The sequence below is a fragment of the Eriocheir sinensis genome, chromosome 48 (genome assembly GCF_024679095.1).
Source record: "Eriocheir sinensis breed Jianghai 21 chromosome 48, ASM2467909v1, whole genome shotgun sequence".
Classification (NCBI taxonomy): Eukaryota; Metazoa; Arthropoda; class Malacostraca; order Decapoda; family Varunidae; genus Eriocheir; species Eriocheir sinensis.
Window position 1 is genome coordinate 504,709 of NC_066556.1, and position 24,274 is coordinate 528,982.

The following is a 24,274-nucleotide window of genomic DNA, read 5'->3' on the forward strand; positions in this document are numbered from 1 at the left end:
CCTATTTAGAAATCGACTAACGAAGAAAAGACAAAGAGAGCGAAAGCGAGAGCGAGAGAGAGAGAGAGAGAGAAATACACTTTTAAGCCCTCAGTTATTTTCATTTCTGTTGTGATGTAAATTTATGGTCATTGCAAGTCTTTCATCATTACCGTGGGCGGCACTAATGCTCTCGCTGTCGCCGGTATTAAGAGCAGAATAATGACCGCGCATGAACACTCCTGCAAAAACTACTTAATGACGCGCAGACGATATTGACACCGACTTATATCTTAATGACGCGCAGACGATATTGACACCGACTTATATCTGACCAATCATGTCGACTATTCTTTCCCTCTGCCTGTCTATCTGTCTATGTCAATTTACCCTTCTTGTTCATTTTCAATCTATTCATATGTCTTGGTATCAATCTAAGCTTCCTTACTAGCTAGCAACCTATACAATGATCTACCTCACTCAAGAACAAACACTCTTGAGATAGAACGATCTCTCTCTCTCTCTCTCTCTCTCTCTCTCTCTCTCTCTCTCTCTCTCTCTCTCTCTCTCTCTCTCTCTCTCTCTCTCTCTCTGTTTTTATATGTCTGTCTCTGCCTGTTTCTGTCTCTGTCTGTCCCTGCCTGTCTCTCTCTCTCTCTCTCTCTCTCTCTCTCTCTCTCTCTCTCTCTCTCTCTCTCTCTCTCTCTCTCTCTCTTTGCCTCTTCCCCTCGTCACCTAACGTTCTTTTTCCTCCTCATTCCCGCAGCTGGTGGTGGAGATCAACTCCCAGGTGGCGCTCTTTCGTGACCTGCTCATCTGCGTGGGCCAGAGTCGCGACGGACCGGAGCTTAGGGAGAGGATACGGAAAGTGAGGCGGCAGTGCGTCGACACCTGCAAGCACGCCTCCAGCCTCCTCCTGCCCTCGATCAAAAAGTGAGTGACCAGTATCCCCCGTGAACCGCTGTGTATTGTGTCCGCTGTGTATATTGTCTGTCAGCCTGTTTTTCTGTCTGTCTGTCTGTCTGTCTGTGGTGTTTGTCTTCTTTACCTGTGCCTGTGTGTTGGGGGCATTGTGTTTTGTGTGGGAGTCTGTGTGTGGGGGGGGTTGTGTGTGTGGGGGGGGGATCTGTGTGTGTGTGGGTGTGGTCTGCGTGTGGGGGGAAGGAGGGGGGGATTGTGTGTCCGTGTGTGAAGTGTGTATGTCCATCTCTCCGTGTTTGTCTGTGTCTCTGTCTATGTGTATGTCTGTATGTCTGTCTGTATGTATGTGTATATGTATGTATGTCTGTTTACCTGTCTCTCCGTCGGTCTATCTATCTGTTTGTCTGTCTTTACATATGTGATTTAATACGTCATATCTCTCTTCAATCTCCTCTCTCTCTCTCTCTCTCTCTCTCTCTCTCTCTCTCTCTCTCTCTCTCTCTCTCTCTCTTGTAATATCGTCCCCACGCCTTTGTGTCATCTTCTCTCCTCGGCGTCTCGTGGGTATTCTAATCTCGTGCATTATTTCCGCCCCCACGCCGCCCTCCACGCCTCCACTCTCGCACGTGTACAACGCCCACCCATTCTAGGAAGCGCAGACTGCTCTCATCCGCTTTTTTTCTCACAACACGGTAAAGAATATCAAGGGATGAAAGGGATGTTCTGTGTATAATCATTCGCATCAGATGAGCCGGAACCGACAGGGTGATTAGCTAAATGGGTTTCGCTCTGGTTTTGTTTGTCTTTCGTTAGCTCAGTGGCCCACTTTGATCCTCTTCCCACGCTTGACATAATCACTACAGGGGCATAATGGCGATGCGCTGTAGTTCACGTCCAGGCGCACACCGGAGCACACCACCACGTTGGCTGAACTCCCTCAACATTACCTGACGACTTGATGAGCGCAGGAAAAGAGGGGTGTGCGTAAGCTTTGTCACCGGGTAATTTTTGGGGTTGATGTATGGCAGTAACTCTTATCTGACTTTCATATACGGTGTGTGTGTGTGTGTGTGTGTGTGTGTGTGTGTCTCTCTCTCTCTCTCTCTCTCTCTCTCTCTCTCTCTCTCTCTCTCTCTCTCTCTCTCTCTCTCTCTCTCTCTCTCTCTCTCTCTCTCTCTCTCTCTCTCTCATTGATCCACCCAGTGTTTCCCTGTACAGAAACAGGAACATTGACTAACTCTGCACAAACTCTAGTAAATCATAAAATGCACACAAAAAAGTTTCCCGGGACGTCAAATGTGTGGACGTGACATTGGGAAAGTATTAGCGCCCTGGGAACAAGTGCGTTAACTTTTTCATCCGTATTTCCCCGGCCCACGTAATGGCGAAAGGGAAATGCGAATATGATGCCGTTCACTTCCGTCACATTTGGTAGTTCTTGCTTGTACCACATATTGTGTACCGCGAATATACAGACTAAGACCCCGACAGCGAACAGGTGTTTATCACCCATGCGGGATGATCAATAAATGGATAACAGTGAACCCCGCGGAAACCTGGAGAAGGAAAGACGCGTTAGCCTGTTGTTCCCGACTTCTGAGGCACGGAAGACAAATGCATCGGGAAATATATCAAGGGCAAATTGTAGGTTAATGGGTAACAAACCCATGTTAGCCAGGGCGCCAGGTTTCGCTTATTTTTCCTACTGTTTCCGACACTGCATCTTAGCTTTTTATCTTTGAGTTAATGAAACTGACAGACTGTCGATTTATCACCACTCACTGAATTGACCATCGTTACACAGAGCTTTGTCACGGATCAGGTGTTCAAAGATCCTTTATTACTGTGGTTATTCTGCGAATAATCAGTGCAAGCGCGACAGTTCCTGGAACTGTGGGCAAGTTTTTTTGTTTTTTTTTGTGCGATACAAGGAAGCAACATAAAGGGAAGTCTAGAAAAGTGGCAAGTGATGTATTCTCTTAAAACTGCGACCCACGGAGAAAGGACAAGTGGAAGAGTTCTATTCTGCCTCGAGCAGCCGCGATCCTCTGAGCTCTTCCTCTCGTAAGCCGATATGTCACAAGCCTTACACTGTTTTTGTTACAACCCGCAGCCTTGATAGATCACCATTATTTTCTTATTAGAGGAAGAAAATTAAATGCAAACTGTCGTCAGTTATCAAATAAGATAACGAAGCAGAAAATAACAGCAAATACAACGCTTCGTTAAGCAGTTATTGTCTCGCGCCACAGCCTCATTTTCATCAAGTGTGTCCCAAAGTTTTTCAATCAAGAGAGAGCACCAGGAGCACCTGACGCCACCCTGACCTGAGCACCTGCCAGTGGATGAGCTGCTGTCTCTCCAACTCAGCAGATGACTCGTTATCTTCCGTCCTTTCCTCCGTCTCGTTCCCTGCCCTTCCCTGACCCCTCCTGCCTCTCCTCCCGACCCACACACTCGTCACCCCCACCCAGCCTATCCTACCCGTCCGTCTCCCTCCCTCCCTCCCCCCTCCCTTACTCGATGAGGGGACAAAGAGAGAGAGAGAGAGAGAGAGAGAGAGAGAGAGAGAGAGAGAGAGAGAGAGAGAGAGAATATACATATAAAAATGCCAGGAAGACACAGTCCACACGGGAGGGGCAGGCAGGGTTCACGGCAGCGCTAGAGAAAGTGTATCTGCTCTGATTGGTTTGCGAGGACGGATCACGCCGGATTGGTGCGCCCTGAAGCTGCTCATTGGCAATCAGTCTGTGCGGCTTGGCCAGTGCACGGGGACCGACATTACGCAACAGATTACTTGAAAGACGAGCTGCTTTGACCGTAGGGGGTGGCTGACCTTTCATTACTGTTCCCAGAGAGATTTTCTGCAATGTAGGCTATTCGTGTATGTAAATCACACCAAAATCACTCGCCTGTCCTCCCCCTTCAATAACACTAAATATTCATAACAGCAAGCGTTCGCGGATCACTCACTGGCTTTCATGTCCCGCTGTCCCTTTGTGCACGACAGGACTTATGACGTGCACTGCTTTGGCTATAGCAGCCATTTTATAATGCCAGCCTGTCACTCGCCTTTGCAAGCCAGCTAACCGTTTGCATTGCATTGTGTGCGTCACGTGCCACATTTCATTACGTGGATGTCGACCACAGTGAAATAAAAAAATGTTGGAACATCAACTTGATAATGGAAGCTGAAGACATGGAACGAAAATCTAAGAAGGGGAAAGCGTTCGATAACTGGCAGGTGAGGGCAAAGAAATCAAAGTTATCAACACAGAGATGTTGGAGATGTGCATTTTATAACAAACTTTATAACAAACTTTTTCCATAAATAGCCTGACGATGGCTGCCTCAGAGGTCTTTGGTCCGTCAGTCATCACACCTGGCCGTGGCAACCCTCCCCCCCCTACCGCTGCAGGTGCCGCCAATACACGCCGCTCAGTACACACCTGCCAGTCCATGCGTCCCCACACCTGATGCTGCTATGCTGCTGCCAACCCTTGTCCATCACACACACGCACACACACAAAAAAACGCACACAAGCACACACACACACACACACACACACACACACACACACACTATATTATGAAAGAAAATTTGATCAATAGACGAGGGAAAATAAAGAAAACTGAGCCCGATGCCCCAATATGGCTCGGTAACACTAACAAGTAGCCATCGAGTCATCAAATATTTTGGGGCCGCCGAGGGCCAGCCGCTGCTCCTCCGGGGAACCAATCAAGGCCGGGGAGGGAAGGAGCCCTTAATGAGACGCGCCTAAACGCTCGTTAGTGATAATGAGCAAAATGCAAGACGACGCGAGACAACTTGACGGAGGCAACGAAGCGGATGGTTCTTGCCTCTTAAACTTTCCTCAATAGTTACACTTCCTTGTACTGGCAATATTATCATTTTTATCTTTTCTTAGAACATTTTTTTTTCCTGTCCAACACTGCAAAGTCTGAAAAAATACCCATCAATAATATCTCCCGCAACTTCAAGGTACAAAATTATTCACTACGTCGGAAATACGTACCTACTCCTTGAGAATAGATTTGTTTACGTCTGAAGAAGTACTATAAACACAAATACCCAATCTATTACTAAACAACGGCGACCACAGCCCCTCCACACGGCAGCTTCATCTTCGGGAGGACCGCTACACCCACCCGCAGCCCCCTCACCCCTGATGAATATGCTAGTAAAACGTTCTTGAAAATACGGGTCGCGAGCTGATACTGGATCGCAAGACTCTCTCCACCGTTCTTACAACCTAAGCTTTGAACAGAGATCCTGGCGTTGAACGTGGCCCGTCAATTCCATGCTCGTGCTTCCCCCTGGCTTGTTATATCGCTTAACTTCCTCATTCGGTAAACTCGATACAGTCCGTTAAATACGAGGTCAATTAATGTTCCATGGAGCCAGTAACTCTGAAGGGATGGGGAGAAAATTGGGGAAAACTGAGGAAATTGGCTCACAAGGAAAACCATGCCGGGGGGGGGGAGAGAGAGAGAGAGAGAGAGAGAGAGAGAGAGAGAGTGTGTGTGTGTGTGTGTGTGTGTGTGTGTGTGTGTGTGTGTGTGTGTGTGTGAAAGGAAGGCATATTCAAAATCTTACAAACAGAACGACACAAAAATTAACCCAGATAGTTATATTGACTGAAACTGACAGACTAACCGATTTACTGACTCACTCACGCATGTAGACTGACTGACTGACTGACTGATTGGCTAAAGGAAAGTGATTAGTGTTTTAACTCAGTGCAAGCTAGACACACAAAGAATAAATAAATACATAAATAAATAAATAAATAAATAACATAATAACATAATAAATAAATAAATAACATAGATACAAAAAAATGAGTTTAATGAAATATGCAAAACAGACAGACGTGCAAATGTACGAACACAAGCTAAACAAACATACCAAAAAAACAAAGATAAACGTCGGAAATTCGTACCTAGTCCTCGATAATAGAATTGTTTACGTCCGAAGAAAATATCGACGATCTCATTCATGATTATTTAATAGCCCCCTTCACGGCACCATTTTTTCCTTTCTATGTAAATACAAGCATTGATCTTGGTGAGCCACGCACGCTGTATATTTTTTTCTTACATTTAAAGGTTATGTGTGTGTGTGTGTGTGTGTGTGTGTGTGTGTGTGTGTGTGTGTGTGTGTGTGTGTGTGTGTGTGTGTGTAATCTTAAGTATGTGCCTGTTATCTTATGTAGTATACCGTCAATCATCATCACCATCACCACCACCACCACCACCATCACCACCACCACCCCAACACAACAACAACAAAAACAACAACAGCAACAACAACCGTACCGCAACAACCGCAACAACACCAAGTAACAGGAAGAGCACACAGCCTTTCCGACACACGCCTCAGCAACACACGTCCACCGAACACGCCAGGTCAGCACCAAACGGCGGAACTGAATCAAGCAAGAAACGCCAAGTCCGACCGACCCGCCTGGCACGTGTGAGACGGTCAACTTCGTGTTAAAGGGGCTTTTTTTTCTCTTTCCTTAGGTAATCGTAAAGCTACAGGACTATGGCAATCAAATAGGTTTCAGAAGTTCTTTTTTTTTCCTTTTCTTTACTATCACATTGGGTTTTCAGCTTTGTGTCATATAAGTTTTAATTGCTTCTGATGCTGATGCTTTTCACATTACTATAATTACTCCTTACAGATTATTTCTTTCAGTAATGATATTTTAATCATTGCAACTATATGTTAAAAGTATTACTACTACAACTTCTGCTACTACTGCTATTACTATAGCGACTACTAATACTACTTCTGCTACTACTACTACCACTACTACTACTACTACTACCACTAATAATAATAATAATAATAATAATAACAACAACAATATAAATGCTAGTAAACCTCCAACTACTACAACGAGACGTACTCTTAAACCTTTTTCTCCCCTTTGTTATCCTCTTAAATCCCACTTCATAATATATTCCGTGTGTTACTTTTTTGTTGTTATTTTTATCCTCGTTCATCGTATTCACTCGTCTCCTTCAGTGAGCGCAGTCAACCTTGCTACATACAACCGTCAGTGTGTGTTTCCCCTTTGAAGGATTTTTTATTTAACTGCCCATAGCTAACTCCAGAGGTAGAGAGCGGTGTCCCTTAGCGAGTGGAGGCGTAGAGTGACGGAGAGAAAATAAAGTAAAGGGCAGGATGTGATTTATAGTTTCACCGACTAAACATGTAAAAAAGAAAGTTGAAAATTACTAAGCCGGGTGGATGAGCAGCTGAGAGAACTTATGGAAGGAGGCTAGGGGGGGAAAGCGTCAAGAAAGAGAAATGTTAATTAGAACACTGGAGGGAGGCTGATGAATTTCTCTCTCTCTCTCTCTCTCTCTCTCTCTCTCTCTCTCTCTCTCTCTCTCTCTCTCTCTCTCTATTCACACCCACCAAAAGCTCGTAAAAGTTAGCACCAAGTGAATAGCGTTCTAACGTTGAGAGAGAGAGAGAGAGAGAGAGAGAGAGAGAGAGAGAGAGATACAGAGACAGAGAGAGAGAGAGACACAGACAGGCACAGAGACAGAGACGGGCGTAGTGCTTAGATAACTTCCGGGAAAACCATGTCATATTCCAGCGTAACTTTAAAGGAGAGAATGGAACACGCTTCAAGTTTAGAGCGCACACACACTGGACACTTAGAGAACAATGAGTAACGTGACTCCCAGGATGATGAAAGCAATAAACCAGTGAAGAGGTGAAGGGAAAGGAAGAATATTCGAAGGTACAAAGAAAATGAAAGGGTATGAATCAGGAAGGAGAGGGAGAGATAGCACGATAGCAATAGGAAGGCACAAGATGGCAGAGGAATGGAAGGAAGTCGAAAGGAATAGAAGAAGAAGGAGCAGAAGCAGAAGAAAAAGAATATTCGTAGGTACAAAGAAAATGAAAGGGTATGAATCAGGAAGGAGAGGGAGAGATAGCACGATAGCAATAGGGAGGTACGCGAAGGCAGAGGAAAGGAAGGAAGTCGAAAGGAATAGAAGTAGGAACGGAAGCAGAATAAAAAGAATGTAGGAGAAACAATATATGAATGCAGCTGTTTTTTTCTTCCTCTGGGCACCCTCGCACTCGACAGCAATGGGAAAGTACAAGACAGAGGAGAGAGAAGCAGGAAAGAGGGCGAGGCACAGGGGCAGGAAGACGAAATAGAAGAAACACAGGATAAGAATTCGGTGTTTCTCTTTTTCTGTGGCCGTCTTCCCACCCGACAGCCGCACCCGACGCTGCCTCCCGCCTCGCCCGCCTCCATGCATTCTTCACGGCCTCGTCTGCCACCCCCCTCCTCCTCCCCTCCTCTCCCTCCTCCTTCTCCTCCTCCTTCTTCGTCCGCCCCTGAGCGAGAGGATACGAGCCAGTGCACAGGACCTCGCCGACCATCCATCCATCCAGCACCCCTCCTCCGCCCCTGACAACGTGCCTACACACACACACACACACACACACACACACACACACACACACACACACAGAAATACACTCACAAGCACAAACGTTCAAGCAATAAAACAAGGAAACATACATCACACACCACCACCACCATCACCACCACCACACCTGCACCTATTATCACCACCACCACCACTAAGGTCTCCCGGCCTCTGGTATTCCTCCAGAAATGCTAGATTAATTAGTGGCCTTGAAACCACGCCCAAACAAAGGCTTCCCTCGTGGGGCTGCTTGGCGGAGCTTCGTGTTCCGCCAAGGCGTGTGGCGGCGTTTCCTGCTCCATAATGGTGTGCGAGGGAGACATACAATTGGTGTGTCGCTGTCTTGCTGCCGTGAACCCAAGGAGAATAACAACATAAGGAGTCTACAAGGTGCCAGTCTGTTTACAAATGGTAGCTCCTGTAAACCTGTCATCGCCTATCCTCCATACCCATGAATATATCAAACCTTTTATTGAAGGAATCCATGGTAGTGGAAACCGCTACCTGGGTGCTAAGCCCGTTGAACTCTTCCACTACTTGTATGGGTTGAAATACTGCTGATATATATAACACGACCTTCTGCCAAGAGGCAGTGTAAAGCATAGGACCGTGCTGACCCGAAGAGAATTGTTGAGAAGGGTTGAAATACTACAGATATATAATAGGACCTGCGACCTCGATATTGCGTAAGGCTCGGCACTGCTGACACGGCGCCCTCGACCAATGGGCTGCCTCAGACGGAAGAAGCCAATCAGCTTATGAGATTTTCCTATTAAGGCGACGTTCTTTTGTCATGACTATACACACTGGGGCAAAGAGGCGGCTCAGCGGTCTCCAGCCTTTATATTTTCCTAACGTACTGAAGTCCATCATTTCACAAAAAGAGTATTAAAAAATTGCATATGAAACTCAGAAAAGTCTGCGATATTTTTCAGATTGTTAAAGAGCAATTAAAGGAATATATGTGATTATTATGGTCCAGTTCATGTAGTGCATAAATAATGAGGCAAGTAATTACACAAAACATAAAAAGCACCTCCGTTAGTTATCAGAGTTACAGAGGCAAGCGGGGTTTTTTCCGGGAGCGGCTCGCTGGCCTCCATCCTTCCCTTTATATTTCCCTAACATCGTGGATTTTTCTTTCTCCCACAGTATGAAAGAAAATTAAAGAAATATTGCAGGAGAGATTTTATGGTGTGTCTTCGGCTTTGTTTTTTTTCAGACTTTCTCAGTAAGCGATGGTGTGTCATAGTCAATTATAACAGTTCGTGTACTGCATGGAAAATAAAATGATCACAGACGGCACTTTATATTACTATCTTTTTATACGGAAGTCCACTGAGGGCAGGTGGTCTGGTGTTTCAGGAGCGGCTCGGGTGCCTCCAGCCTTCGCTTTACATTAATTTCCCTTAGTAAGTTTTCATGACAAAAATATCTACGCAAATCATCGCAGGAGAGAGCTTAAGTGCGTCTCTTTTTTTTCAGATTGATAAAAGTTAAGCGGCGGAAAGTTTGTGTAAAAATGGCGGGGCTTGTGCACTGCGTAATAAATCAAATAATCAAAGAGGAATCCTTTTGTCAGTGTGAATAATGGAACAATTTATATATTGTCTAACACTATAAACAATCACCAGACAAACACTGAAATCCACTGGCGTCAGCTTTCAGATAATTACAATCGGCCAGCGGGGCGGGGTGGGTGGATGCAAACCTTTTCGCTATAAAAAGAAAGTAAAGGAAAATGTGTGGCAAATAATCCCAGAAAATACTTTTATAAATACGTCTACAAATTATACGTTCGTTTTCAGGCAATTACACGGGGCGTGCGTGGAGATATTAAGTGCAAACGGCTATACATCTTTCTCACTAATAAAAGGAAAAAGGAAAAACGGAAAAAAATCACAGCAGATACTTATAAAAATACATCTAATTAGTTTTCAGACAAATACAAAGACTCGGAGGTGAATACAGGAACACTTCGCGTATTGCAAAACCCGATAATACACAGACCCCAGGCAACACGTCCCGGGCGCAACACAACACTATATATACAGGTCGTTTGTCTGCAGGTTCTGGCGTTTTAAAAAGAGGGGAAATTTCTCACTTGCTTCCCTTTCCCCTCACGCTTGTCCCTCTTTGCGCCTGTTTGCTTCCCTCGTCACGGCCAGCCCTCGCTCATCACCACCACCACCACCTCCATCACCACCACAACCACCACCACCACTTCCATCATCGTCACCATCCTTCCTGCTCCTCCTCCATATCATCATCACCATCACCACCACTCTCCTTCATCACCACCACCACCTCCATCACCACCACTCTCCTTCATCACCATCACCACCACCACCTCCATCACTCGTCACCACTACCATCACCAGTCTTCCTTCTTCACATCATCACCACCAACACCATAACTACCACCAATTCCACCACCGCTTATTCTTCACCACAACCCCCATCACCACCACCACCACCACCAACACCAACACCAACACCACTATAACCTTACCCCAGCCTCACTCCATTCCTCACCCGCCGCCCCCTATTCATTCCACGGTGTTTGCTATGTGGTATGTTGGGTCTAACCTACATATACATTTCCCAGCATCCCGTTCGCACCCTCTCCTCTGTCCTCAGTCCTCCCCACTCATCCTCACAAAGCCCCATCTCTCCATCCATTAGCAAAGGTTCTCATCCCACTCCTCTTACTTATCTTTCTGTCTCTTCCCTGTCTCCGTTTCTCCGTTTCCAAGAAGTTTTTACCTTTTTATCATCTTCTCACTCTTCTTTTATCTACCTCTCTCTTCCACCTCTTCTTCCTCTCCACTTTATCCCATCCTTCAGCGTAGTTCTGTCTCCTCCTCGTTCTCCGTCTAGTCTTCATTTATTATCTCTCATCCATTTTCTGCCGTCTAAGAACTACGCAAGTAAGGTTCTGGGTTTTATTTCGAAGAACGCCAAATGGAGTAAAAGGGTGAAATCAGATGTCGTGGCTCCTTTTAATATCCTTCGTGGAAAACCCTTTTGGGAGAAGGCTTAAAGAGAGAGGGACCGGTAAGGGCTAACACACATTCATGGATATCAGAGCAAAGGCAGGAAAAGAGCATGGCGGGATATGGGAAAAGCATGGCGGGATATGGGAAAAGCATGGCGGGATATGGGAACACCCTCACTAGGGATAAATGCAATCGTAAAAAAATTTGTTTAATAGTATAGGGAAGATTAATGTGATTTGTGCTCTCTCTCTCTCTCTCTCTCTCTCTCTCTCTCTCTCTCTCTCTCTCTCTCTCTCTCTCTCTCTCTCTCTCTCTCGATGGTGCTGGTACGGATCACGAAAAAACATAATTATTTTTATTCAACAACAGTGAATTTTGTGCGAATCAAAAGATTTCATGCATTTATAAATACTGAGTGATATTAATGATGATTAATACTAAAAGGATCTATTTTTGCTCGTATTTGGCTTCATGTGAAAGGTACCATTGAGTCGAGCAAAGAAGATTAATGTGTGTGTCGACAGTGAATCTATTTGGCCGGACCCCACGCATTTTTTAGTTATTTTTCCTTTCATTTGAATAATAAAGTAGAAGCGGAAAAGCGCCTCTGGGATGAAATACGATTGACACTTATTTGGCATCTGACTTACTATATTGAAGCTGCAATTTACACGCATTATACATATATACTTAATCCTTGATCGATCTCCAGAGCTTTTTTATATATATATATATTTTTCTGCCCATGAACTGCCATCGTTACTGTACGAAAAATATCATTATACCACACACTTAAAACCATACATCATTATCCCACTCTCGATTCCACTTATCCGCAAAACAGCAAACATACGATGATGATGATAATAATATTCGGTATACATTTATGCAATACGTAAGTTGGGCAATGTAAGCAGAACGAGGCTGTGTTACCTTCGTGCATTCAGTATTGCCCGAGATACAAGATGAAGGGTCGGACTGACAGCGTGGCGGAGGGAGGCGAGGAAAACATGGGCGAGAGAGAGAGATTGGAAGAGTGAAGAGGATGGAGAGGCAAGGGGGTTGATGGGTGGCGCCGTAAGGGAGAGAATGAAGGAGCAAGAGTCGACAAGTGAGTGTGTGAGAAGAGGGAAGGTGGGAGGGAGCGAGCGAGTGATATAAGGGATGGAGAGAGTGACTGATACGTGAAAGGAAGAGGCTGGAGGTGAAGGATAGAAAGAGGAAGGGGGGATGAAGAGAGAGAGAGAGAGAGAGAGAGAGAGAGAGAGAGAGAGAGAGAGAGAGAGAGAGAGAGAGAGAGAGAGAGAGAGAGAGAGAGAGAGAGAGAGAGAGAGAGAGAGAGAGAGAGAGAGAAACTGACTGACTGACTGCCACGCACATGCAAACACAGACAGACAGACAAGACATAGTGTGATTGACTGACTGAATAAACGAATACCTGACAAACACACAGACAAACACACAGACAGACTGACAGACAGGTACTGACAGAGATAGACGGACAAACAGGAAGAGAGACTCACGCAGGCCAGCCAAGCCCTCACAGACGTACAGATAACGCAGACGGTCAGCCGCCGCGGCCATGCAAGGTAATCTGCCTCCAACCGCCGCTCGGCAGGAAATCAGACGGCTGGAAACGGTTTTCGGCCCCGCATTACCTCCTAACTCGAACAGACGAAAGCACTGTTGAGAAAAATCCTTGCGTGGAGGTTTTCGCATCCGCGGTGAAGCAACAGCTGCTTTATTTTTGCTCCGACCGAATGTATTATATTGTGCGACGGCAATCATGCAGATTATTCCCCGATATCCTGAGTGGCCAATAAATAATGTCCTCAGTTTATGTAAGGAGAAAACATTTTGCTAGGTCGCGGCGTGAAGGCACGCAGCGCACACCACACACACGGCGCCTCACAGTCAAGCCTTTGAACATCTTTCCTGAGATCCGAATAGGTAATAGACAAAAATACTTTACGCAATTATTGAAGCCTGGCAGAAATTTTCATAACCTTTTTTTTCTCTTTCCCAGTCTTCATGGCCCCGGATGGCCGCGCTGCCGTGTGCTATAACTCTAGGGCCGCTCACCCTAAAGCATCTCCTTAAAATTCACGCCACGGCCGCTTCTGGGCTCTTCCTTCCTCATCACGGCCATTTGACAAAACTTCTACTATCAAAACTTCATTATATTTTCTGTTATCTCCTTGACTTCGAGTTTTTTAAAGTTTATGATCTAAGCCGTCATATCCATTCTCGAGAACCGTTCTCACGCTAACTTGTCAACTTCCGTTCTCCTCCGAGTAATATTACCTTCCTGCCTTCGTGCTCAAGGTATTTTTACAATCAGCACGTCACAACGGAAGAGTAACTACTGCAATTCTTCTAAGTCATTTGAAACAATTTTCAGGAGCAAAAGTAATTCGTAATCTTCTGAGAGCTCAACAGGTGGGAGCCGAATGGTTGACTTTTGCTCTCTGAACTGAATAATGGTTAATCCTTTTCTTTCTCTCTCGCTCTCAGGAAATATGGTGCAACTTTCAGCCTCGCCTTGGAGTTTTAACAATTTCACAGAAAGCCTGGCACGGCCGTGTGCGTTAAAACATCTCCCTACGATTTGTTTCTTTCTTCGCGTATACCCTTGACGGCGGCTGTAGTATATTATCAGTGTCCTTCCATACCTGCATCGCGGGTCTGAGGAAAACGAGTACTCCAGTGCGCTGCTTTACGACCATTGTCCATACATCTTTTCGACCATTAGCTATGAATCCCCACAGGTGTACCCAACGCACCACTGCTTCACTGCTGACGATACAAGTACTACATTCATGAAAATTAATAGACACACGATATTCTTAAGTATACTAAATGGCCAAAATAAATGTAATAACAAGGACTTAGTTTTCTTGGTAAAGAAATCCCCCCCCTAAATTCTCCCCAGTACCATAGAAATTGCCTTTTCCCGTACTCACAGACTTATCCTCCTGCGTATTATTTCAACATAGATGATGATCGTCTGGTCTTCTCATATAAATTCAACGTTAAGATTATCCCTAAAGAATCTCAAATGAAAATTCATAATGCATTTTCCAACTCAGCCTCAATAAAGCGCTCACATCACATCCGCCACTGCTTCTCCTCCATCATATGTCTCCGCGTATGACCCTCATTCGTCCCCGCCCGGAGATGCCTTGCATGCGTGTGTGGGTGGATGGACTCCATTCACGCCGCACCTCTGAGGAGCGTGTAGCCGAAACCCAACAGGTATTCATTCACATCCCTTCCCCGCCTCTCAGTCTTATCTTTTCAAGGCGGCAGCAACGTTACTTGGGTTACTGTCTCTGCCCAATATTTTCATCCATATTCTTAACTTTCTACACACAAATCTATCCAGTCTCGTGGCACGGCTGCGTTGGTTCTCCTTATTTTATTCTTTAATAAATGTACTTTTGATAAAATATTCACCATTCCGTATCTTTCACTGGAATACGAATGATTTGGCCTTCCTCTGAACACCCACTTCATACGATTAATATGTACAGGAGTGGAGGAAAGGGAAGAATGTGAAACTAGTCAACTCATTCCATTATCAAATTAATGTTAAGTTTTTTGATGAAATGCATTTAAACGCAAATTATTGCCTCATATTACCAAAATCATTCTCTGAACCGCTTCTTGAAACGGACACACGCACGCAGCCATGCACGCACGCACGCACGCGCGCACACGCACACGAGAGAGAGAGAGAGAGAGAGAGAGAGAGAGAGAGAGAGAGAGAGAGAGAGAGAGAGAGAGAGAGAGAGAGAGAGAGAGAGAGAGAGAGAGAGAGAGCACTGTTATATATTACGGAGGAGGAATGGTAGGGTTGGGGAAGGAGATGGACTGCGACGAAAGTGAGAGAAATAAGATGAAGGAAAGAGATGATAAGAAAGTTAAAGTTGGAGAAAGTGGAAGCGGAGAAAGTGATGTAGAGGTGGCGGGTTGCTGAGGAAGAAGAACAAGAAGAAGAAGAAGAAGAAGAAGATAAAGAAGAAGAAGAAAGGAAAAAATAAGAAAAGTGATATAAGAAGACTATGGGGCGGCTGAGGACACAGAGGAAGATGAAATGAAGCAAAAAGAAAATTAAAGGAGAAAGAAAAGATAATAAGGAGGAGGAGGAGGAGGAATTGAGAGACGACAAAGTAAAATGTGGAGGTGGAGAAGGAGATCTGCAAAAAATAGGAGGAGGAGGAGGAGGCGGAGAAGGAAGAGGAGGAGGAGGAGGAGGAGGAGGAGGAGGAGGAGGAGGAGGAGGAGGAGGAAAAAGAAGACGAGCAAATAGAGGAGGAGGAGGAAGGGACGGAGGAGAAGGATTAGGAGGAAGAGAATTAGGAGGAGGAAGAGGAGGAGGAGGAGGAGGAGGAGGAGGAGGAGGAAGAAGAGGAGGAGGAGGAGGAGGAGGAGTAAAAAGAAGACGAGCAAATAGAGGAGGAGGAAGGGACAGAGGAGAAGGATTAGGAGGAAGAGAATTAGGAGGAAGAGGAGGAGGAGGAAGCGGAGGAAGACGAAGGAGGGTAATTCAAGGACGTGGATGCCGGGAAAAAATAAAATTCGTGTGATCCCTTTGAGGCGCTGTGGGTTATGTCCCTTACCTGCCCGCCTGACTCCCGCCCCGCCATACACCTGCTTACGGAATCATGCGTCCCTGACCTCGAGCATGGGGGCCCTTTCTCTTTCTACACAGTGAAGGAGACAACAAAAAATTATCCCTGGTTGACATCATTTTGACCCCTCATTCGGCCACCTCTTTGGATTCGTTTTAGGAGCAGCGAGTAGCGAGCTTTTTTTAATATTATTGTTTCCTTTCTTTGTGCCCTTGAGCTGTCTCCTTTGTTGTAAAAATAAAAATCCGTTTCCAATTTCGTATGAGTAATGTTTTGCAAGTCATTTTTCTCGCTTTGTTTTATCCACAGTCTGCCTCCCTTGCCGTAAGAGGAGCTGGAAAGACTAGACACACGTAAAAAGAAAAGTCATCCTCCCATAACACGCTTCTACCAAAGACAGGAAAAGGTCTATAAGAAGAATAATCCAGCTTTTCCATTGCTACCGTAGAAAGGGACGTTCTATTTCCCAATTTCCCGTTACATAAAAAATCGAAGCGTTGAGTGAAATGAAAATATACGCTGTAAATAATGAGATTAAACCTTTCCTTCCTTATAGATTACGAAGATATCTTTTGTGTTTTCCTAAGGACGGGGCACTTAATTTATGCTGCAGGAAAATCAGTATTGAGTGACATGACACGCTGTAATAATGTAATCGAAGTAATAATGTGATCAATTCGTTATCTGTGGATTAGAAGGATTTTTTGGGGGTGGGTGTGTGTGGGCGAGGGGGGAGCAGGGCAAGAGACAGGCAAAGGGAGAAGAGAGAGAGAGAGAGAGAGAGAGAGAGAGAGAGAGAGAGAGAGAGAGAGAGAGAGAGAGAGAGAGAGAGAGAGAGAGAGAGAGAGAGAGAGAGAGAGAGAGAGAGAGAGAGAGAGAGAGAGAGAGAGAGAGAGAGAGAGAGAGAGAGAGAGTGTGGCAGTCCATGAACGCTAACGTCTATAGGGGCACGGCAATTCTGGGTGCGGGAGGGCGTTTTCTTTGGGACGTTCTTTTTTTATATTTTACGTCTACGCCTATAGCGCCGGTAGGCTGCTTGAGGGCCCTGGATGGTGTTCGGCCCCAGCCCGTCATGGCGCAGGCAAGTGTTTTATAGTGGCGCCATCTTCCCATTATTCCCATTACTACTAAAGCGAATGCCGGAACACAGTCGGGTGAAATACTAAAAACAGACACGCCAAAAAAAAAAAAAAAAAAAAAAAAAAAAGAGTTCAAGAAATCCATCCGTCCATCCCCATATCCAACCCTAGATATTTTATTTTTATTTTTAGTTTCTTCAGGACGCCGTACACTGTTTTAATCACATCTACAAAATCTTCAAATTAATACCCTTTTTTTTTTGGGGGGGGAGGGGGGGGAGGGGGCGCGGGTATTGATTTCCGAACTCTTCCCGTCCCGTCATTATCCCATCCTCGGCTTTTTTTTCTACTGTTTTTTTTTGTGTATTTTTTTAATTATCTTCTATTTCGCATTATTATCATTATTGTTGTTGTTATTGATACTTTATTATCCTATTTTTTAACTATCTTTTATTTCTCCTTATTTCTTCTTATTTCTCCTTATTTTTTTTCTTTTCTTTATTTCTTATTTCTCCTTATTTCTTATTCTTATTTCTTATTTCTCCTTATTTTTGTTTTTCTTGTGGATATTTTTTATTTTTATTTATTATTATTATTATTTCTATCATTATTCCTTTGTCATCATAATTAACAACTGCCTTTTTTTCCTCTTCCTCCTCCTCCTCTTCCTCCTCCTCCTCCTCCTCCTCCTCCTCCTCCTTGCTCTCGTTCTCCCTCTCGTATGTCTTCCTCCCACTGTCTTCTCGTCTTCCTCCAACTCTACTCCTGTACCTCTTCTGATTTCTCCTTCCATCCCCTTTCCTCCTCCTCCTCCTCCTCCTTCTTTTCCTCCAACTTCTTTTTCTTTTCCTCATCCCCTTGCTTCCTTCTTTTTCATTATCTTTTACTCCTCTTCCTCTTCTTTTCCTCCTCCTCCTCTATCTTCTTTTCCTCCTCCTCCTCCTCCTCCTCGTAGTGCTTCTGTTCCTCCTCTCACCTCGGCTTCCCTCTCTTCCCTCCGTCTCTTCATTAATGTGGGAGCAGAGTTTTTATTATCAAAGTTTCTTAGGTTATTATTAAGTCATTATAGGATGTGGAGGATTGAAAGGAAGGAGGGCTGAGGGAGGGGGAAGGATGGGGAGGAAGGGAAGGGAAGGGGAGAAGGGACTGTGAACGGGAGAGGGGAAGAGGAGGAGATTGAAAGGAAGGAAGGTTTAGGGAGGAGAAGGATGGGGAGGAAGGGAATGGAAGGGGTAGGGAGAAGGGGAGGTGAAAGGAAGGGAAAGGAGGGAAAGGAAAGGAAGGAGAGGAGGAAGAGGGGATGGAAAGGAAGGAAAGTCTAAGGAGTGGAAGGAGTGGAAGGAGGAAGGGAAGAGAAGGGAGAGGGGAGAGAGAAGCAGCGTGAAAGAGAGGAGAGAGAAAAGGAGAAGGATGGAAGGAAAGGGAGAGAGGAGGGAAAAGAATGGAAGGAAGGGGAAGGAAGGAAGAAGGGGGAGAGAGAAAGAACGATGCAAGGAAGGAGAAGGATGGGAAGGGAGAGGAGAGAGAGAGGAGGGGCGGTGAGAGGAGTAAAAGAGGAGACAGAAAAAGAAGAGAAAGATTTTAAACTAACTTCGATATCTGGGGAAGATTTTAAAGCAAGCCGATTTGATGAGGGACTTTTAGATTTGTTTGTATGTAGGGGGTAGAACAGTCCTCCTCCTCCTCCTCCTTCTCCTCCTCCTCCGTCTGCTCCTCCTTCCTCTTCCTTTCCATTATTCCTCTTCTTCCTCTCCTCTTTCCTTCCCTCTGCCTCTTTTCAGTCTCCTTTCTCTCTCTTCCTCCCTTCCTCAGTTCTCCTTCTTTCCTCTCCTCCTTCGCTTCCTCTCCTTTCTTCCTCAACTTATCTTTCATCCATTCGTATTTTCCTTCTGCTTTTTCTCTCATCCTTCTTTCCTCTCCTCCCTTATTTCCTCTCCCTTTCTCCTTTCTCTTTCTTATCTCCTTCCTCCATTTTCCGTCTTTTCCTCCAGCATAATTTTTCCTCTCTCAATCAATTCCTCTTTCCTCCATCTATTTCTGCCTCTTATCTTTCTGTCTGGGTGGTTGGACAATGTAGGAATGGACCCGAGATAGAATATACCCATTAATTCCATATTTTTAAGTCCCCCCTCGCTACTGGCTGGCTGGCTGGCTGGCACAAGATTCCTAATTTTCCGCCTCACCCAATCATCTTCGTCAAAATGCGTCAACTCTTTTTCTCTTATCATTCGGGTCTTCGTTCTCTCTTCTCCTCCTCTTCCTCTTCCCTCCTCCCTTGCTTCCTTTCCTCTTCCCCTTTCTTCTACATTTTTCTTGCCTCATATTCTTGCTCTCTCTTTCTCAGTTGCCTCTTCTTCCCTTCCTCACCTCCCTCGCTTCCTCTGCCTCTTCCTTCTCCTCTTCCTGTCTCCGTACTTAAGATTCCCCTTTCCGTCTTTCCATCTTTCCACTCCTTGCTCTCTCTCTCTCTCTCTCTCTCTCTCTCTCTCTCTCTCTCTCTCTCTCTCTCTCTCTCTCTCTCTCCCGTTCTCTCCTTTTTCATCATTCCTTCTTCCTCTCTTTGTTTAGCTGCTTCCTCCCTTACTCATTTTCCCTTCCTTCCTTTTACTTCTTTTCTCTCATTATTTATTTCTACTCTTTAATCTATTTCTATCCTGCCTTCGCTCGAATTTCTCTCTTTTCCCTCCCTTGCTCCTCCTCCTCCTTTTCCTCCCTCTCCTCTTTTCCTCTTCCTCTTCATCACGGAGGCCTCTCACGGCGTCCATGAGGTGGTCTGAAGACTCTTGGAAGCTTAATTATGCCTCGGAAGGGCTACCACAAGGCTCCCCCCTGCCTGAAGACTCTCGCAAGACGCCCTCCCCTCGCCCGGGCCTCCGCAACGCTACCTTATGCTACGGCTCCCGCGCTGCTCCGGCCAAGAAAACAAAAGGAAGAAAATCGATCCGCGAGAACAGTACCGAAAAAAATGAGTGGATCGAGAGAGAGAGAGAGAGATGCCCACAAAACTCCTACGAAAGCCTTGTCTAATATGTGTGTACTTGGGCGCCGAAATGTTAAAGGATACGACCCAAAGAGGCACTCGCTCGCCCCTCCAGCGCCTAGATTACAAGAAACCAAAACTGAGCCCACGCAGAAAGAGAAAACGGAATATTTATTGTTTTTATTTCTCGTTTGCTTGTCTGACCATTGCCCACGAGGGAAGAAAAGTAAAGATAAAGGAAGAATTATTAAAGGATGTCTGGGTATGTTTGTTGAGTGCGTCTGCTAAGGTTAAGTCCGTTGATGCATTAAATTTGTATCTCTTCTTATTTTTCATCTACTTCGTCGTCTTCACTACCAACACCATCACCCAAACATTTGTCACTACCACTCCCATGCTCTACCACTCACTATCATCACCTAGCACTCTCCACAATCCCAGTCACCATCCTCATCACAGCTGCATTATTACCTGTCACCATCAACCATCACTATCAACACAGCCGCTGACCTTCCTCTTTTTCATCATCAGCAGTGCAAGAGTGTCACCTCCTCTCTCTTCACCATAATTCACTTTCACCATAATTCATAATAACGCTGATGAATGTACGTACATGTATTTATTATTCCAGCAAACTACAAACTAGCTAAGTGGACTCCTGAATAATGGACATGAATTTCACACGCACGCACACGCACACACACACACACACACACACACACACACACACACACACTTCTCATCACACAATCACCACCACCACCAACAGCAACACCTACGCCTACCACCTATACACACATTCAACTTCTTCACCACCAATACACCACACCAATCTCACCAATCTCACCGCCAACACCACTCTTACCAATCTTCCATTTTCCACTCAATTTTACGAGTTGGGAAACAAAATTATATCAAAACTCGGCTTCTTGTTGCGAGCTTGACAGACAGGCTGGGTGGGGGGCCAAGTTAACCACCTTCAACTACCCAATTAGAGAGTTAACGAGGCGTGGGGCGGGGACGTCGGGGGAGGGATGGGAGCGAGGCGGGGGAGATCCGAAGACCTAGGTTGCTTCTCGTTAGTGAGGGAACGAAAAGTGAAGACTATTCCCAATTACCAGATTATAAGGGTGGGAGAAAAGATAAAAGTAAAGAGCCGCTAACAGGATACCGTGACACAAAGGACACACTGAGAGGGAGGAGGTAGTAGAGGAAGGATGGTACAAGGTAAAGATGAGGTGACGAGCCATTCAAGAGACGAGGGTAGCAAAAGAAAAAACGCAGTGGGATAGTTACAAGAAGGGAGAATGTAAAATGATAAAATGCCACGTTGTTAGTGAGATAGGATGACACACACGAGGCATTCTAGAGAGGAGAGTAGCAAAAGAAACAAAAATAAACATGAATTGGAGTAGTTAATAAAAGAGGTTGTAAAATGTGACAAAAAAACACGTTATTAAAGACATCACCATAACACACTCGTAAAGGGAGGGAGGATGTAAAGTATGATAAAATGTCACGTGATAAGAGTTTCAAGAGACGAGAGTAACAAAAGAAATACATATATCAGAATAGTTATTAGAAGGGAGAATGTAGAATATGATAAAATGTCGCGTTATTCATAAGCCGACACACACGAGGCATTCAAGAAACAAGAATAGCAAAAGAGAAAATAACATAATGAATTAGTTACTAGAAGGGAATGCGTAAGATGTGTTAGAAGGACACGTTATGAAGACAGGGTGACACAAAAGCCATACCAAAACGTTTAGTAAAAGAAAAAGCAAAAAATAACGGCATTTTAGCTCACCGTTATGGAGTCCAGATCCCTTAGAGTTAAGCAGCCTCTTCATTGTCCATCACTTTCGCTGGTAATCTCCAGGTCCCTTAGAGTTAAACATCGTCTTCATTGTTCACTACTTTCGCGGGTAAACACGAAAAGCCTTTCTTTGTTGGCATGTCTTCCTTCCTACGAGTCAAATATTTTCACGGTGGGAGTATCGCGACACTTTACTAACCGAATTCGACAGTCCGTTCGAGTGCTCTTACTTTAATCTTTGAACGGTGGTGTGTTTTTCTATTGCTGGGTGCTTGAGCCGCGGCCTTATCTGTAAAGAAAAAGAAGAGGGGGATTAACACGTGACAAGACACAGAGAGAAACAGATTACCAATAGCAGTATATAAAAATAACGTGTAGCAGACGCGGAAAATGACACAAGAACACAAAGAAGGTAACTCAAAGGAACAAACCAAAGGGAAAAAGCGACAAATAAGACAAGAGAAAGGAACGAGACGGGCGACAAACAAAGAACAAAATGACACAGAACGCACAGGAGGAACAGGAGGCAACACAAGGCAACACAGGGGACACACTAAGGGATAAAGTTGACAAAGGGAAATCACTAAACAAATGACACAGCAACAGCGAACGAAGGAAGGAAAGGGTGACACAGGGGCGAGAATGAAACTGAAGGAACTCATGGGACGTATTGAGAGAAAAAGGGTAGATACAAAGAAATCATTGACGAGAGAAAAACACAATAAACAAATGACAGCGATGAACGAAATAAGAAAAGGGTGACACAGGGACAAGAATGAAAATGAAGGAACTCATGGGACGCACTGAGAGAAAAGGGGGAGGCACCAGTGAACGATCAAGAGGATAGGGAGCCACAAGGGAACAATGATGGAGGAGGAGGAACGCAAAGGAAAACACAGAATAAATGACACGCGATGAACGAAGGTGACACAGGGACATGAATAAGAATGAAGGACGTACTGGGGAGGCACAAGGGACCGATAAAGAGGAAAGGGAGGACGCGAGGGAACAATGATGGAGAGAAGGGAACATAAGAGAGCAGAAGGGACTGGCTCGGAGGAGTTAAGACTACATTAAGATTACATTAAGATACATTGAGGAAAATAACTAAGCATCCAATAGACCTTTGATGGAGATAACGGAACATAAGGAAGTAAAAGGGAACGACTTGGAGGAATTAAGACTACATTGAGATTACATTATGATACATTGGGGAAAATAACTAAGCATCCATAGACCTTTAATGGAGATAAAAGGGAACACGAGGGAGCAGGAGGGACTGACTTTGAAGGAATTAAGACTACATTAAGATTACATTATGATACATTAAGAGGTAAATACCTATAACCATCCGATTCACCGTAGCAACAATAACCGTCTGAAGATGATAAGATGGATAACATAGACAAATGGAGATAGGCAAAACTACGCAAAAAAGTAAAGTTAGAGAAAATGCAAAGAAAAACCAGATGAGCAAAAAATAAACAGAAAATACAAAGAAAAAAGGGATATATAAGTAAAAAATAAACATCCGATATGCAATAGTAACAAAAACTGACATAGCAAAAATAAATAAAGGTGGAAATAACCAAAACAAAACAATGAAAAAAGAAAAAAGAAAAAGGAGAAAAAAAGAATCCGATACGGTCGTAAACAATACCATAAAAAGTAAAATAACACAGAAACACAAAAAACACATATAAACCCTAACACAAAACATACAAAAACAATAAAAAAACACATAAAAAATTAACTAACGACATACACGAAAACATTAAAAAAAAACAAGTCTTTAGCATAATTAAAAAGCAGCATGAAAAGTTATAGGAAAAAATATGTATGGTTCCCTTGAGCCACTAATAACAGCGGAAGGGAGGGAGGGAGGCAGGCAGGGTGGGAGGGTCGATCCATTGAGCCACAAATAACAAGTCCGGGCTGTAGAAGACAACGTTAATCACCCCTTGTCCGGATACCCTTCACCACGACCACTGTTAAAGACGCCGTGAATATCTGGTGTGGCCGGTATGCATATCCCAATCTCTCTAAGGGTATGTGGTTCCTGAGTGAAGACGCATCAATATACTGTACTCTTCTGTAAGTGTTTTTCTCATTGACCTGCAGTTCCTAATTTACTTTTTTTCAGCCCTTTTACTCTACTTTTTTTGTCATCTTTTTCTCTTATTGTGTACTTTATCATACTCTTTTTGTAACCATTTCCTCCTCACTTTACTTTTTCCTCTCCATCTTCGATCATTTTCTGTATTTTTCGTGTCCTTATTTGTCACTTCGAAACCAACCACGGGGTGTTCTGGATAATACTCTCATTGTGATTCCCACTCAATACTACCCAAGACGACTCCAACTAAAACCAAACC

The 24,274-nt window shown here is 44.5% G+C and overlaps 1 protein-coding gene across 1 annotated transcript in view; it reads left to right on the forward strand.

Moving 5' to 3' along the window:
- Positions 1-736: 736 nt before the first annotated feature.
- Positions 737-24,274, forward strand: part of LOC126981390 (uncharacterized) — a gene marked incomplete at its 5' end in the record, with an annotated part of 57,393 nt that continues 33,855 nt past the window's right edge. The window contains one exon of the mRNA XM_050832407.1: positions 737-912. Coding sequence (XP_050688364.1) covers positions 737-912 — 176 coding nt within the window. The remainder of the gene's footprint in view (positions 913-24,274) is intronic.